Source organism: Macrotis lagotis, chromosome 5 (assembly GCF_037893015.1).
Source record: "Macrotis lagotis isolate mMagLag1 chromosome 5, bilby.v1.9.chrom.fasta, whole genome shotgun sequence".
NCBI lineage: Eukaryota > Metazoa > Chordata > Mammalia > Peramelemorphia > Peramelidae > Macrotis > Macrotis lagotis.
In genome coordinates this window covers 242,813,603-242,830,817 of record NC_133662.1, presented here as the reverse complement: position 1 = coordinate 242,830,817, position 17,215 = coordinate 242,813,603, and the positions used below count along the sequence as shown (strand labels likewise).

General features: G+C 45.9%; 1 protein-coding gene across 1 annotated transcript in view; it reads right to left on the bottom strand.

Annotated features, from left to right (window-relative positions):
• DOC2B (double C2 domain beta) overlaps positions 1 to 15,084 on the bottom strand; it is a 64,217-nt gene extending 49,133 nt beyond the window's left edge. The window contains exon 1 of the mRNA XM_074189161.1: positions 14,652 to 15,084. Coding sequence (XP_074045262.1) covers positions 14,652 to 15,030 — 379 coding nt within the window. The 5' untranslated portion in view covers positions 15,031 to 15,084. The remainder of the gene's footprint in view (positions 1 to 14,651) is intronic.
• Positions 15,085 to 17,215: the final 2,131 nt, after the last annotated feature.

Below are 17,215 nucleotides of genomic sequence, written 5' to 3'. Positions count from 1 at the left end.
CTTTGTTTCCCAAAGGGATGTGGATTATAGGTTTATAGACAATACTAATTAACATTTATATGCTGCTTTGTAAGGTTTATATGACTCTAGAGTTCAAAAGAACCTTAAAGCCCATCCAGTCTAATTCCTTTATTTTACAGATGAGGAAACTGAGCCCAGGGAAGTAAAATTATTTACCTAAGAACACAAAGATAGTGTCAGAGGAGGGGTATGGAAGTGGTTCCTCTGATTCCAGAGTCAGTATGCTATCCATTATACATGATATCTTTTCTCTCATTTGATCCCCATAAAAGCCCTGTGAGGTGGGAGTTATCATTATTCCCATTTCCAGATGAAGAAATGGAGGCTAGGAGAAGTGACTTGCTTAGAGTCACACAGCTAGTGAGTGTTGAAGGTAGGATCTGAACTCAGGTTTTCCCATTTTCATGTCCATCACACTATCCATTGTACTACACTGTCTTTCAGATCATAGAATAAGGGGTAGAAAGGAAGGAAACAAGCATTTATTAGGCACCTAAGTGCTTTACAATGATTATCTCATTTGATCTTCACAAGGACCCTGGGATGTTAGGTTCTCTTATCATCTTCATTTACAGTTGAGGAAATTGAGGCAGACAGAGATTAAGTGACTTGCTCAGTCACAGAGCTGGTAAGTGTCTGAGGCTGTATTTGAATTCAGATCTTTCTGATCCCAAGCTAAACCTAGTCAATCAAGAAGTCTTGGATTTGAATCTTGCCTCAGATGGCTACAAATTTTGTGATCCCAGGCAGGTCACTTTAAGTCTCTCAGTCTCAGTTTCCTCATCTGTAAAATGAAGAAAGTTAAACAATGACATCTAATATCCCTTCCAGTTTTAAATCTGTACTAAGAAATTGAATAAAAGTGATAGCAAGGGAGTGGAGAGGAAGGAATGGACAGGAAAGGGAAGAAGAGTCACCTTTAGAGGTGAAAAAGACTTGGTTCAGTCACCTTTCATTTTATGGAGGAAGGAACTGATTCCCAGGGAGCAGAGTAACTTACTGGAGGTCACCCAGACAGTAATAGCAGCACAAGATTAGACTCAGATCTCCTGACTTTAAATCCAATGTTCTTCCTTCAAGTCTGAGTGCCTGGAAGGATAGCAGTGCCCTCAACAGAAATAGGGAAGTTTGGAAGAGGGAGAAAGAGAATGAGACCCATTTGGAGCATGTGATTTGTAGTGCCAGGGGATCTTCAGGTGGAGGCAAGGGGCTGGAGCTCAGGGAGAAGCTCAGGTTGCATCTGGAAGCTTTTGAGTCATCCACCGAGAAGTGATATTTGAGCCTCTGGAAGCAGATGAGATTGGTAAGGGATCGAGATAGAAATCAAGAGAGAAAAAAGAAGAGGGCACAGGATGGATTTGCAGACTCTGAGGATAGGAGAACAATGAGGAGCAGTCATAGAGGGAGGAACCTCAGGAGGAGAAGTGTCATGGAAAATGTGGGAAGGAAGAATGCCTACAAAGTGAGATTGGTTAACGATGTTGTGAGGTACAGGATGAGAAAATGGGCCTTGAGAAAAAGACAACAGATTTAGCAATTGATACCTCATTGCTGACCTTTAAGAAGGCTGTTCTGTTGACTTGAAAGCCAGAATGAGGATCAGTTGAGAAGTGAGTGGGAGGTGAGGGAGTCAAGGCAGTGAGTGTAGATGGTTTTTCTTGGTGTTTGATGGAGAAAAGAAAGAGAGCAATAGGATGATAACTAGAGAGATGACAAGGTCAAATGACAGTGTCGTGTTTATGTTGGAGAGGATATGGGAGATACCTGGACACATTTGTAGACAGTAGGGAAGCAGTCCACAGAAAGGGAGAGATTGAAGATGAGACAATGGCAATGATTTATTAGGACCAATTCCTAAAGAAGGTGGAATTGATGGCATAAGGGGAGAGTTGATCTTCATGAGGAAAAGAGTCAATGCATCCTCTGAAAACTGGAGCCCCGGAGAAAGGCTGGGTGAAGACTGAGAGGGTTTTGAGTGGGAAGAGAAAAAAATTCACTAAGATTCAATTCAATTCAATTCAACAAACACCTACTATGTTCCAGATATGAGAGATACAAATGCAAAAAAGAAACAGTCCCCGCCCTTAAGGAGCTCACATTCTCTTGTGGGTGGTATGACAGACCCATAGATCCAAAACAAATGCACTAACTGGGATCCTGGATAAGTCATTTAACTCTCTCAGACTCAGTTTCCTCATCTATAAAATAGGGGTAAGAATAGCATCTACTTCTCCAGGCTGTTGTGAGAATCAAACAAAACAATACATATAAAATATTGTATAACGTGAAAGATCCCTATTAATGCTAGCCTCTTTTTTTTTTTTTTAGTAACTTGAGTTTCCTTCAAAGCTCCATTCAAGTATCATCTCATAAGAGGTCTCTACTGTTCCTCCCTATTTCTAGTGTCCTCTCCACTCCAGAAAATCATTACCAATCAATAATCATTATTAAGTGCCTACAGCCTCATAACAGGCATTATGCTAAGTGTTGGGGAATACAAAAAGAGGCAAAAGACAGTCCCTGCCCTCAAGGAGTTTCCAGTCCAATAAGGGAGACAACATGCAAGCAAATATATTCAAAGGAAGATATATACAGGATAAATTGGAAATAATTATTAGAGAGAAGGAATTAGGATTATATATTATAAATCTATTTTTGAGACATTATATATCTATAAAGAGATATATTGGGATATGTGTGTGCACTTACATATACATTTATATTATATATATATATATATATATATATACATATTTATATATTAAATGTTGTTTTTCAGTCACATCTCTCTCTATGACTCCCTTTGGGATTTTCTTAGTAAATATCTGAGGGCTTTGCCATTTCCTTCTCCAGCTCATTTTACAGATGAAGGAACTGAGACAAATAGGGTTAAGTGACTTGCCCAGGGTCACATAGATGGTGAGGTTGCAGTTGGATTTGAACTCATGAAGATGAATCTTCCTGACTTTGACCCCCCCCAGCACTCTATTCACTGCACATACATATGCAAACATAGCTGAAACATCTCAGACTTATAAGTGAATAGGAGCATATATGATTATATATTATTTCTCATGTTTTGATAGATATTATATATAAATATAAATAAATCTATATAAATCTATAAATAAATCTATATCTATATATCTATATATCTATATATTTCTATGGACTTATCTTTGTCCGTCTTGTTTCCTTCTAATAGTTTCTTGTACATAAAAGGTACTTAAAGATGCTTTTTTATTCATTCTTAAAATAATTTTTATTTTATTTATCCATTTTAATATCATGAAAACTCCTCAAGGACAAGACTTCTTTACCTTTTGTCTTTGCATCCCCACCACATAGCCCAGAGAATTGTCATTCAGTCGTTTTTTTCAGTCATGTCTAACTCTTTGTGATCCCATTTGGGGTTTTCTTGGCAGAGATCCTAGAGTGGTTTACCATTTCCTTCTCCAGCTCATTTTACATATGAGGAAACTGAGGCAAACAGGGTGAAGTGACTTGTCCAAGATCACACAGCTAATGTCTGAGGCCAGATTTGGACTCAAAAAGATGAGTCTTTCTGATTTAAGTTCAGCATTCTATCTACTGAGCCATGAGCAGTCCTATGTAGGATCAGAGTAAGCCCTTAATAAATGTTCTCTTGCTTCCTGAATGAATGAATGAATGAATGAATGAATGAATGCCACTGGCTAATATGATTCAGGAATGGAAATGTTCAGAGAACCATGAGGTCACTGCAGACCTGAGTCTGTTCTGTGACTACAGACTTCATCCTTTATCCTTAATAGTCATTCTGACTCTCTGGACAATTGATTGCCAAGGGTTAGTGGAGAGAGCATCATGGACCATCCCCACTTCTGAAGAATAAATCAAAACCTGTAGTCAGGGGCTCCCTTTTCATATGTGGGAAAATGATGTTTAAAACTTGGCTGATCTACACTTGTGCATAAAAGTAAGGGTGTATGTAGATAGGGTTTTTTGAGATTCCTTTACTGACTTCTAAAAGTTCTGGGGGAGATTAGACTAGAATCTTCTCATTGTGCTCTTATTCATTCCCATTGCATCGTGGGTGATCCCTGATGCAGGCTTATAAACATCTACTTGCACACTCACAATTTGAGCCAAAATGGAGCTAAAAGGTTTCCTAAAAATAGGAAAGTTCTTACACTGACTTTAAAATGGGGAAAAACTCCAATCATTTAAAAAATTTAGTTATTTAAAAAAATTTTAAAATTCAGCTAACTTTCTACTTAAGTAACGAGCTGCCCTACATTAGAAAGGAAAGTCTTAATGGTGAGGAAGGGTGATATCCTCTCTGAGATCCTCAGTCATTCAATACTCTCAATACTTTATTTTTTAAGTTAATTTTTTTTAATAAACAAGCATTTCCCCCTAACCACCACTGGGGGAACAAAAAAAGAAAAACATATTATAGAAATATCCCCAGGAAACCCAAACAAATGACCACATGAGCCATGTCTATTTTACATATTTAGCTCAACACTTCTTTGTTAGGACCATTACTTCTGTTCTCAAATCACTTTCCTTTCTCTCCTGCCATAACCCATTTCAGCTTTACACTATGCTCCATACTTGAATCCTTTGCCCCTTTGTTCTGTCTCTGTCTCTTACTAAATCTCAGTCCTGGATAATTCCCACATTAGATTCCTCTCCTCCTTTTCTTTTCTTTTTTTTTTTTAGTTTTTTTTTTTTTTTTGCAAGGCAACGGGGGTTAAGTGGCTTGCCCAAGGCCACACAGCTAGGTAATTATTGTGTCTGAGGCTGGATTTGAACTCAGGTCCTCCTGACTCCAGGGCCAGTGCTCTATCCACTGCACCACCTAGCCGCCTCCCCTCCTTTCCTCCTTTTCAAAAGCCACTGCATATAGGTGGAGGAAACCCTTACAATTGGCCTAACTGGGTGTATTATAAGTCCATGTTATCCAGCTTCAACCTGTCATTGCTATTCTTCCTTCCTTGTGACTGAGGGGTAAAAACAATGAACTAGCAATCCATTAAGGGTTTCCTGAAGTGGGTGAATCTTGGTGATCTTGAGTTTCAACTTGGCTCCCCGTACTGGTCGGGGAGCCTTTTATCCCTCCCTAACTGATACGTTAGGAGGTGGGGGAGTGGATAAAGTAAAGTAGATAGAGGGCCAGGTCTGAAGTCCAAAAGACTCATCTTCTTTGAGCCAAATCTGACCTCAGGAACTTAGTAGTTGTGTGGCCTGGGGAAGTTATTTAGTCCTATTTGCCTCAGTTTCCTCATTTGTAAAATGAGCTGAAGAAAGAAATGGTGAACCACTCCAGTATCTTTGCCAAGAAAACCCCAAATGGGATCATGTAGAGTTGCACACAACACAACACAACAAGAAGACCAAATGGTACTTCCCAAGAACAGATGCTCCCTTATTGCGGGGGATTAAGAGAGTCTCTATACACAAGAAAAGTTTCCAAATAACTGAAGTTTGTCCCAAAAGCTACCCTCAAATATTAATATTTTCAGATGGAAAGCCTTTTAAAAATACATTGAAGGGGCAGCTAGGTGGAGCAGTGGATAGAGCACCGGCCCTGGAGTCAGGAGTACCTGGGTTCAAATTCGACCTTAGACACTTCCTAATGACCTAGCTGTGTGGCCTTGGGCAAGTCACTTAACCCCATTGCCTTGAAAAAAATGCATTGCAGTTACTCCTTCTTCCTTAAACTAGGGCTACTGGAAACAAATGACCAGAATCATCAACATTATTGCCCTAGTTTGTAATGGAGTAGTGTCCTCACTGTCTATTGAGGAACACAGGGCTGACTGCCCCTACACCAAATGGCCACAGGCTACTATGCTTTTTGGGTCCTCATGTCTGTTTTTTTAAAATAGCTTTTCCATCTCCCTTGGTGATGCCTGCAATTATTTCTTGCTATTCTTGGTGTGACTGACTCCTGCAGCAACTCTACCCTACTTCCAGTTTGCTGCTTCTAACCTGTTAGAGACTAGGGAAAACCATATTTCCAAGATTAACAATGCATCTAAACCAAGAGTTAATAGGACCTGAGGGATTCTCCCATAAATAAAGCAGAAGCAAAAGGAGCAGCAGCTGCTTATATCATAAAGTGTATAAGTTTTAGCATCTGACCTTTGCAATATTTATTCTGGCTGTTCAGAGGCCCCTTCCCAGATAAAAGAACTATTTCATGGGATTTAGGGATGGAAGGAACCACTGAGATTATCTGATCCAGTCCCTTCATTTTACAGATAAAAAAGCCAAAGCCCTTCCATTCCATCTTCCATACAGCTGCCAAAATCCTCTTCCCCAGGCATGTCTGTCCACATCACAGCTCTGCTCAAGAATCATCAGTGGCTCACTAACAGTGTCTCTAGGACAAAAGGCAAATTCCTCAGCTTAGCATTTAAAATCCTTTACAGGCTGCTGCCAGCCTACTTTCCCAGCCATATCACATTACTCCCCTTGTTATTAGTCTTCTTTCTATTCCTCAAATTCAGCATCGCATCTCATCTTCCAGCCCCATCCATGAAATATACTCCATCATCTATAGCTTTGAGATTCTTTAGCAGTTTCCAGGGTTCAGCTAAGGAGTTGTCCTCTATGGGAAACCCTAATCGTTAATGTTTTCTTCCTCTTCCTTCTACAAATTATATTGTACTTGTTTATCTGAATAAATGTATTTTTCTAGTAGAATGTAAAGAGTGCGGTATGTTCTTTTTTATTTTATTTTTTATTTTTTTTTCATTTTTTCATTTTTTTATTTTTTTGGGGGGGTATGTTCTTGATTTCTTTTTGTATTTCAGTTTCCAGGACATAGTAGATATTTTTAAAAAAAATCTTTTGTTAAACTGGTTTATTTGCTGGTTTGTGGGTTTGCCATTGGCCTAAGTTGAAATTTCTTACTTTTATTAATTCCTCCTTAGATTTTTGGCATTTAATTGGGGATTTTTAATTTGTTCTTTTTTCTAGCTTTTTAAAAAAGTTGCAAACCCAATTCATTGATCTCCTTTATCTTTTTTGTTTGTTTGTTTAGTTTTTTGCAAGGCAAATGGGGTTAAGTGGCTTGCCCAAGGCCACACAGCTAGGTCATTATTAAGTGTCTGAGATCAGATTTGAACCCAGGTACTGCTGACTCCAAGGCTGGTGCTTTATCCACTACACCACCTAGCCACCCCTCCTTCATCTTTTAAATTGAGCTTTCTTAAGAAATAAAACAGGTGAAATGAATGTTCATTAATAATTAGCCCTCTTGTGTGGAGGCAGTGCAGCAAGAATTCTCTCCCTCACCCCAATAGTACCAATGGAATTGAATTTAGAGAGGGAATAACATTACCCTAGTCTTAGCAACAGAAATGGTGCCCTTAGTCTCAAAATAACTCAACCCATATGGTCCTGCTTCAACACCAAGGTCTGAATAATGTTTCAGTCTTCAAAGAATGAGCAAAATGGGTTTGGTGAAAAATGAAATGTAAGAGTCACATCACCCATCATTGAGGACCATTATGGTAGACAGGTGCTCATTTGGTGAGAACAAAGGTACCAGCAGCAAGACTTATCATTCTCCTGGACTGGTTAAGAGAGGAAAAATAATGGATAATGTTGACATCAGTGAGGATTTGGATGTTAACCTCCTGCAGATGGAATTTGGAATTTTCGTGAAATATTTTAGCTTCGTGAATAATTGAAACTCAAAGGGTGGGGTGGCCACTTGGAGCCCAGTAGGTCCCATCCACTTATCTTTCAGAGGAGCAAACTAAGCTCCAAGAGGAGAAATCACTTGCTCAGGGTTAGATGGCAAGTCGCTTTCAGAGTTGGAATTCAAATCTAGAATTAAAGCTTCTTTCCCTGCACTAGGAGGATGGCTGGCACCACATCCTCATTTTGAAGGGGAGGGAGGGTTGTGGGTCAAGGAAGCTGTGCTTGTGTGGATTCTTTGGTTTCCAGTGAGACTGTTATTTTTTAACTAAGATTCTAAGCAAATTTCATATAATGACTGTAAGGTTCACTGATGACACTGGCTGATACCAACATGATCCAGCCTTTGCTCCTGAGCCAGAGCTGGATAACGTCCGGGCTTTACAGTAACCTTTGTTATTCCTGCTTAGTTTAAGACCAGAGTGTGAATTGAGCCAAGGAAGAAACTGCTAAGCTCCTTAGCTCACCTATTTCTGTAAAGAGAGGGCACGCTCAATGAAATAAGAGATCCAAATCAATGAGAGATTTGGGTGAAATGATGATGTCATCAGGGAAAGAATGCTCAGACTAATCAAAATTTCAACCAGAGAGGGCCACCGGTGCCTGGCAATGCAGAGGCTGAGAGGTGTCTAAGGCACCATGTGGGGGGCTGATTTTAACGGTGGCTTTTTCGCCTATCCATCACTCTGGCTTTCTTTGAATTACAGTAAGTTCTTGGCTCTTACACTTATGGCTTGAGATGACCATTCCTGAGAACAGGAATTAGAAGAAAAACATCAAATAAGAAACAAAAGAACGTAAATAGACCTCACTTCTTCACCCTGTGTCTCAGAGAGAGCAGACGCCCTAATTTTCTTTTATCAGAACAAAGATAATCCAATAATTAGGGCAGCAAATAACATAAATCTGGCTAAAGCTGCCATGAGCCATCTGGCCTGAATCATCCCGGCTTAGACTCCAGAAATTGGTTATTGGAGGGATGAGGTGGGGCCAGGCCTGGGCATGGAATACCCAGTGGGAATGAACATTTTGCTCAGCGTGGATCACCAGGGTTAGGAGCAGAGTTTTCCTGGAGACCAACATGGAGAATTTGCCGTTCTCCTGGTTTCCTGAGGCATAGCTAGACCCCATGGGTAAGTGATCCTGTAGGATGGGTCAGAGGCATCTTCAAACCCATCTCTGCCTTACTGTCACATTCTTTTTTTTTTTTCCTTCAAGATTCAGCTCAAGGCATCACCTCCTACAGGAAGCCTTTCCTGATTCCAGTTGCTAGGGCTCTCTATTTCTCCCCTCAAATGATCTAATATTTCCAAAACTGTTTACACAATCATAAAACTTCCATACCTAACCAGAAGCTGAGCTCCTCTTTAAAAAGGATAACTGGTATTTTATATGAGGGTTACAAACCAATTTTCACTGGGAGATTTAGAATGGTAAAAACTAGAGAGGGCAATTAGACCAACCTCTTCCATTTACAGCTGAGGAAACTGAGATCTAGAGAAAGGAAGGGATAGAAATGAGAGTCCAATCTACTCCTTCACAATACTTCAAAGTTTTATCATCATCCCTGTTTTATAGGCGTGAAAACTGATGACTTGCTCAGGGTCATATAGTAAATAAATCTCCAGGCTGGGATTTAGTCGTGGACCTTTCTGACTTTAGGTCTGGCCAGCCCAATGTTGTCAGGACAGGAAATGTTTCTTTCCTGTCTTTGTTTCCTTAGCACCTAACAACAGGCCCTGGCTGGGTAGAATTTAAGCTGTGCCTGTGACAAGTTCCTTCCCTTGTTTATTTGGCCTGGGAGTAGATGAGGGACATGAGGTCCATTGTTAACCCATAGTTTGGGTTTGGTAAATTTAGAATTGTCACTTATGCTCTCTCCATCAGATCGTTACTCATTGATTGAGCATTGACTGCATGCAGGCCTCATGCTGCAGCATATTGTGCCTTGGGACATCCTTGGTGTTTTGCAGTGTAGAAGCCACTGAATCCAAATCCCCTCTCTATTGTACAACGGAAGAAAGTTCCTTGTGTCTGTGGTATAATGAACTCTCTGGAAGGAGAAGACTAGCATGCACATACCAATACTGCTACTTGACTGACAAACATTTATTAAGCTCCTACTATGTACTGAGTATTGTGCTTAACACTTGGGTGACTTTGGGCAAATCACCCAACCACTCTGGGTTACAGTTTTCTCTTGTGCAACATGGACTAGACAGAGGCCTTCGGAGTCCCTTCCAGCTGCTCAGTCCTTGACAAAGATTGTGTTTTAGAACATTAAGGTGGAACAGGCTCATCTGCCCTCAGGAGGTCCTGAGTTCAAATCCAGCCTCAAATCCAACTGAGTTGTAAATAGGAATTATTTCAACTGGGAGAAATTCCCCAGTGGCTACAGAATCAGAGAAGTCAACATGACTTGTGTCAGCAGCTGGTGTAGGAGGAAGAAGAGAGTCTTCTAGTTCTGGGGGGTGATGCACAGGAATGTTTGGGTGGGAGAACCAGGGAAAAGAGAGTCTTCTGGGTTTGGGGGTGGTGGAAAGGAAGGCTTGGCCAGTGAAGTCCGGGAGAATGGATCTTGGGGGAAGGGGGAGTTAGGCTACAGGGAGGCAAAGTCCCACTGCCCCTGGACCAGTTCTGCATTGTGAGGAAACACGTTGGGATACAAAGTTTATAGCAGCAGAACCAAGGATAGAAATCATGCTTCCAAGTCTTTTCCTCTCTGACACCACCTTCCTTAGTGCTTAGTGTAAGGTACATAGGTAGTAAGATTCTGGAGAAAGTGTTCTTGAAGGAATGAGTATAATTGAGAAGAGAACTGGGTTGAAGGAAACAATACTGATCTTAATAAGTGTGAGACTTCCTGAATTTCCAGGAAAGAAATCTGCTTCTAACCATTCAACTCAGGGTCCAGGTTGTTAAGCCCCTGTCCTGGAAGGGAGGTCCTGGTCTAAGCAAGAAATCTGACTATTCTTGTGCTTTGATTCCTACCCCTGTCCTTCCATGACTCACAAAGCAGGAATGGAGCTGCAAATGGGAAACTTAATATTCCTTCATCTCCTTTAGGCACCAATAGGAGCTCTTAGTCTTTCCAGGATTAATCAATCAATCAAAAAGCATTGATGAAATACCCTTCCTGTGCTGAGCCCTGTCCAAAGTTCTCGAAAGAGAAAGGAAAAAATAATCCTTGCCCTCAGGAAGCTTACTTTCTCATGGAAGGAATAAATCTTACATGAACTAGCTAAGTATGTGGGAAATATATCCAAGGTAAACACAACTTCCAGGGTTGGGTGGCAGGGCACTAGCAACTTGGTGAGTTGGGGTGGCATCAGAAGAGGCTTCATGTAGGAGGCAGAAATTGATCTGAACCTGGTACTTCTTAGGAACCAGTGCCATTGACTCTCAAGGACTGAAGTGCAAATTCTGGCTGGAGAAGGGTTGTGTGGTGAATGGGAAGTCACCTGAGTGGATTGATGGAACTGGCTTATACAGTAGCAGGGGCAAGGAAGCCAATTCTGCTCTAGTCCTGCCCAAAGTATTCATGCCCCTTCTGATTCTAAAACTCCTTATTCAAGAAGACCTCAGATATTTGATATTTCCTAGCTGTGGGACTCTGGATAAGTCATTTTAGCCCAATTGCCTTACATCCAGGGCCATCCTGAACTGTATCTGACCACTGGATCCAGATGGCTCTGGAGGAGAAAGTGATGCTGGTGACTTAGTACAGCGCTTCTCACTCAGATCCAATTCCTGTATATATCATGACATGACCTTCTGATGTCTTGATCTTTGAGAAAGGACAAGCAAAAACAACAATCCTACCCAAATATGTGTCCTTTTTGATTCTAAAACTTCTAAAGAAGTTGGATTTTTTCAGGTCTGACAAAGGTATTCTAAAGTAGTGCAGGAAACTGAATTTTGGAGTCCAAGGATTGGGTTTTGAAGATCAGTTCTGCTATTTGCTATCTTTGTCATGTCACGCTGTGTCTCAGTCTTCTCCTCTGTAAAATGAGACTTGCCTGGATGGCCTCTCAGCGCCTTTGATCTCTAAATTCTGACTCTTGGAATGAGGGAGCTTCCCCCTTTGCTCTATTCCCCCCAATTCTTTGCCCCAGACCACCCAGAGAAACTTCATCATTCCAGGATCCCCTTTGCCCTGGAGAGAGCCTAGAAAGTGCAGATGGAAAAGGAACATGAGGAAGCACATTGACTACCATCTAAGGGAAATCTATCCAATGATGGGATTGGACTATGGAGCCCTGGGCTCCCTTCTAGCTATCAGTGCTGTGCCTCTCTTTTTACCTCCTTCTCACCCCTTATCATGGAAGGTCCTGGCAAATGCTACTGTCTGTGGTGTCTGTCTTTTCTGACTCAGGCTTCCTTCAGATTTACCTTACTGTCTTTGATCAAGACACTAGATGGGAAGGCTGTAGATCTGCAAGGGACCTGAGACCATCCAGGTCAATGGCCTCCTTTTAGAGTTCATGCCAAGGCTTAGAGAGCCTGTGTCTATAAGTCACACAAATAGGAGGAAGGCTGGGAGGGGTTCAGTGATTTCTCTAAAGTTTCACTGTCAGTAGGAAGGCTCAGAAAAATTCATCATCTATCCAAAGTCACACGTCTGTAAGAAGGCTCAGAGGGGTTAAGTGATTTAGCCAAAGTCACACAGCCAGAGGGGTTAATCTACATACCCAAAGGCCCCAGCCAGTAAGAAGGCTCATTAGGGCTTAGGGCTCAGAGGAGGTAATGGATTTGGCTAAAATCACAACTGAGATCTAAAATGTGAAACCAAAGCCTTGAAATCCAAACCTAGGACTTCAAGCTCCTGCCGGAAAGCACTGCTTCCCACTCAGAGTAGCAGCCACCCTCCAAGAAGGTGGGGGTCCCAGGGACTACCCAGTACCAGCCTAGACCCTGCCTCCAGGCCGGGGCTGTCCCTTCTTGGAAAATTCTTAAGAAAAGGGTGTTTGCTTCCTCCCCCCCCCATCTCTTTCCTCCCAAGGCTGAGGGTCAGGTGTCAGTGATCTCAAGTGTAACAAATGCAGACTTTTCCAGGGTGCGTGGGGGGGGCAGCTTCCTCAGTGCTCCCCAATTTGTGTCTATGTCAGCTTAGTGCGGTCCTCTCTGCTTCCCGTCGCCCCTTGGGGTGGGGGGGAAGGTCCCCTTCCCCCTCCCTCCACCCTCAGGGGCAGTGGGGAGACGATTCAGAGCGGTCCTAGAGTGAGTCCTCCAATCCAGCCCAGCCAGGGCTGGGGTGGGGGGTCCGCTGTGAAAGGGGCAAGCAGAGCAGCAGAGGCGTAACAGGTGAACCGGGCCGGGGAGGGGGAGGCCCCGGGAAGCCCCTGAGAAGGGGGACAGGGGGCTGCCAAGGGGCCGGGAAAGGGCAGGTCGGGCCAGCTCTGCTGCGGCGGCTGCCTGCTGCCCGCCTCTGCCAGGGATGATGATCCGAATGTTCTGGGGTCCTCCCCTCCCCTCCCCCAGCTCCCTCTGCTTTTCTCTCCCCTCCCCCTCCCCCTCCCCCTCCCCTGAGTCCCCGGGTCCCGGAGGGACGAGGCTCAGCTTGGCCCCGGCGGCCGGGCGGCCGACTTCAGCAACTGGTGGCCGTCTCCCCGGAGAGCAGCACCGCCCTGCCGGGGCAGACATCGCCAGGCTGCTCGGGGCCCGCAGCCTGGGACCCGGGGCTGGGCCCGGGGCGGGGGGAGGGGGGCTCCGCGGCGCCAGGACGGGGCCAGAGGGAGGAGAAGAAAGGGGGGGGGCCTGACCGAGCATCCCCCCCCCCAGTCACCGGGCGGGGGAACAAAGGGAAGGCGGGGTTGGGGGGCATGTGTGTTGGAGAGGCAAAGTGGGCAGAGTGTGTGTGTGTGTGTGTGTGTGTGTGTGTGTGTGTGTGTGTGTGCTGAGGGATGAGGAAAGCGTGGCTGGTGTGTGAGCAAAGGGAATGTGTGTTTGTGTGTGTGTGTGTGTGTACTGGGGAAAGGGAACAGTGGGGTGTGTGTGCAAGGAGGGAACGTGTGTTTGTGTGTGTGTGCGTGCAAGGAGGGAACGTGTGTTTGTGTGCTGAGGGATGAGGAAAGTGGCTGGTGTGTGAGCAAAGGGAATGTGTGCGTGTGGGTTTGTGTGTGTGTGCGTGTTTTGTGCGTGTGTGTACTGGGGAAAGGGAACAGTGGGGTGTGTGTGTGCAAGGAGGGAACGTGTGTTTGTGTGCTGAGGGATGAGGAAAGAGTGACTGGTGTGTGAGAAAGAGGGAATGTGTGTTGTGTGTGTTTGTGTGTGCTGGGGTGTGTGTATGTGAGCAAAGGGAATGGGTGTGTGTACTGGCGGTAAGGGAAGAATGGGGTGTGTGTTCAAAGAGGGAATGTGTGCGTGTGTGTGCTGGGGGATAAGGGAAGAGTGTCTGGTGTGTGTGTGTGTGTGTGTGTGTGTGTGTGTGTGAGAGAGAGAGAGAGAGAGAGAGCGCAAAAAGGGAATGGATGGATGTTGGGGGTAAAGGCAGAGTATCTAGTTTTGTATGTGTGTGCGTTTCCTGGGGGCAAGAGAATGTATATGTGTGTGTGTGTGTGTGTGTGTGTGTGTGTGTAGGGAAAGGCAGAGGGTGTTGTAGGCGGGGAGGGGCTCTCCCTTTGTTATGCTTGTTGTGTTGTGTGTGTTGAAGGGGGGGAGTGTCTACTCTGTGTTGTGTCAGCAAAAGGAGAGCGTTTTGGGGGGTGAGGGAAGTGGGGAACAGGGGCTAGTGGGTTGTGTGAGTTATATGGGAGGAGTGGGAAGAGCATTTGAGGTGTGTTGGGAGCGAGTGAAGACAGTTACGTGTGTGTTAGGGAAAGGGTTTGTTGTATGTGGGGTGTGTGTGTGTGTGTGTGTGTGTGTGTGTGTGTGTAGGCGGGGCGGGGGATGGGAGGAGGACGAGAAGAAAAGTCGGATTCTTGAGAACTTACTGCAGTCGTCCGACTCGTAGCCCTCCCCGTCTAGGTCTTCCTCGGGCTTGCCGGGGCCGCCGCCGCCACCGCCGGGCTGAGGCGGGGGCTGGGGCGGGGGCTGCCGCGGGCGGCTGGGGCCGGGGCCGGGGCCGTAGGCTCCGAACAGCTGGTCCACATCCTCCTCGTCGTCTCTGGGGGGCTCGGAGGGGCTGACGGAGGCTTGGCTGCCGCCGGCCTGCAGGGAGCCGGGGCGGGGACCCACCGTCGGGAGCCCCCGGGGGAAGCGGGGGAAGTAGTCGGAGATCTGCTTGATGGGCTTGATGGGACCCGGGCAGACATCAATGGCCATGTGCTCCTGGATGCTGATGGTGGTCTTTTCTCCCCGCCGGAGGGTCATGCAGGCAGCTCTGGCCCCCCCCCTCCCCGAGCCCCTCGGAGAACCAGCCGGGCCGGGCGCACGAAGCTCCCGAAAGGGCGCGGGCAGCGGGGCGCGGTGAGCCGGGCGCCGGCGGGCTGCGCTTCACCGAGAGCCGGGCTCTGCGCCGCTGGCCTCCCCCGAAGCCCCCGCCGCCGCCGCCGCCGCTGCCTCCGCCTCCCCGGCCCCCGTGCGCATCGCGCCCGCTCCCGCCGCCGCCGCCCCCAGACGGTCCGGAGCCTGCGAGCAGCGGCCGCAGAGCGCGCCGTCCTGGGCTCAGCCCGCCGCCAAGTGCGAGGCCACAGCGGCTGACAGGCAGGGGGTGGGCCCTGCCGGCGTCACTGGGTAGCAACCAAGCAGGATGGAGGGAGCGCAGGAATGAGGGCTGCGGGACTCGCACACTCACCGCCCAGGCCAGCGGAGCCCGGCGCCACAGAGACCCCCTGCCCCCAGCACCCCCTGCGGAAACTCCCTCATCTCCTGGCAGCTGGCAGAGCTCAGGGTCAGGGTCCCCAGCTCCTCAGCCAAAGGCAGAAAACAGGCACTTCCTTGCTTCAAGGCCCCTGGGGGGGGGGGGGGCTAGAATTCAAATCATGACTCTACGACTTCTAATAACCATGATGTTTGTTTTATTTTCGAAGAGGACCGCGACGACACCAGGGAGATGATGCCACGACAAGAACGGGAATTGCATTTGAGTGAGGGGAGGGGGAGGCTGAGCTAAGTGCCAGCCCCAGTTTCTCCTTCAGAGCCATCTGGGTCCAGGGGCCAGATAGGAATCAGGATGGTTGGAGATGGCCCTGGATCCGAGGCTATAGGGTTGCGTGGCTTGCCTACTGGGTGATCTTGGAAGAGATAGCGCCCTGCTCTGGGCCTCAGTTTACTTATCCATCGAAGGAGAGGCATGGGTGAGACGCTTTCTCAAATCTCTTTCCAACTCCAAGGTAGAATAGTAATAATAACCCGCATAGGACCTCTTAAGCTCTTTCTTTGTATGGTTGAGAAGCAATAGGATTAAATGACTTGCCCAAGTTCACACAGCTAAGTATTAAGTGTCTGAGGCCGAATTTGAACTCAGATCCTTCCAGATCCAGGGCTGGTTTCTCTAGCCACTGTGTCATCTAACTGCCCCCCCCCCCTTAATTTCTTTACACAATCTTTACAACAACCCTCCCCATTTTACATGAGAAGAAACTAGAGAGATGACTTGCCCAACTCTTCTGACATTCACAGGTTTTTCTCCTTTCAAATAGTTTAGGTGGTCCAAAGTACATACAAAAAGAGTGCCAACCCCTACTGTGTGTTCTCCTGTGGGTGGGTGCCCAGCCCTCTCCCACAGCTATACCTAGTGTGGTCTAGAGAAGGACCCATGGGGATACTTCCTTAGGGGATACTGGCATGGCTGGCCTCTGGGCTACATACCCATTCCCTTATTGCAGACTTGCCAGCAATTGTGAATCATTCCTCCTAACAGAAAAGTACAGTATGGCAAAGCAATGGCCATTTCTGACAAAGTATGGGTCATTCTGTTCTTAACAGTTCCCTCCCTCTGTTGAGAATGTGTCAGAGCTCTGGAGTCAAAACTAGTCCTTCTCCTCATCTTCCATCCCAGTCCCTTCTCCCTCCCTCCCTCCCTCCCTCCTTCCTTCCTTCCTTCCTTCCTTCCTTCCTTCCTTCCTTCCTTCCTTCCTTCCTTCCTTCCTTCCTTCCTTCCTTCCTTCTTTCCTTTCCTCTCCCATCCTTTTCTTCTTCTCTTCCCTCCCTTTCTCCCTCCCTCTCTTCTTTCCTTCTCTCATTTTCTTTTCTTACCTAACAACCTAACACCAACATTTTTTTTTTTTTTATCGTGTTAGAAGGTGACCGGGGTGGGGTAGTGCTTGACCCTGTATTGCATAGCTTGCTCATTAGTGTCACTTCTACAGGCTTCAAGACATCTGGCAGCTCTGGCGGGGGAGGGGTGGTAGAAAAAGACTCACTATGCAACATTTCAAAATGCTTTCTTGGCTCAACTCCACCATAACTGGGAGTCTGGGGCCTGGCTCTCTCACGTGTGAAGTCATATTTGTTCCGTGTCTTACTGTTGATCATCGGTTTGTCATCCATATAGACCTGCTACTCAACACATCGATGAAGGTGATTGTCTTCTAGTGCCAGATCATGAGAAAGA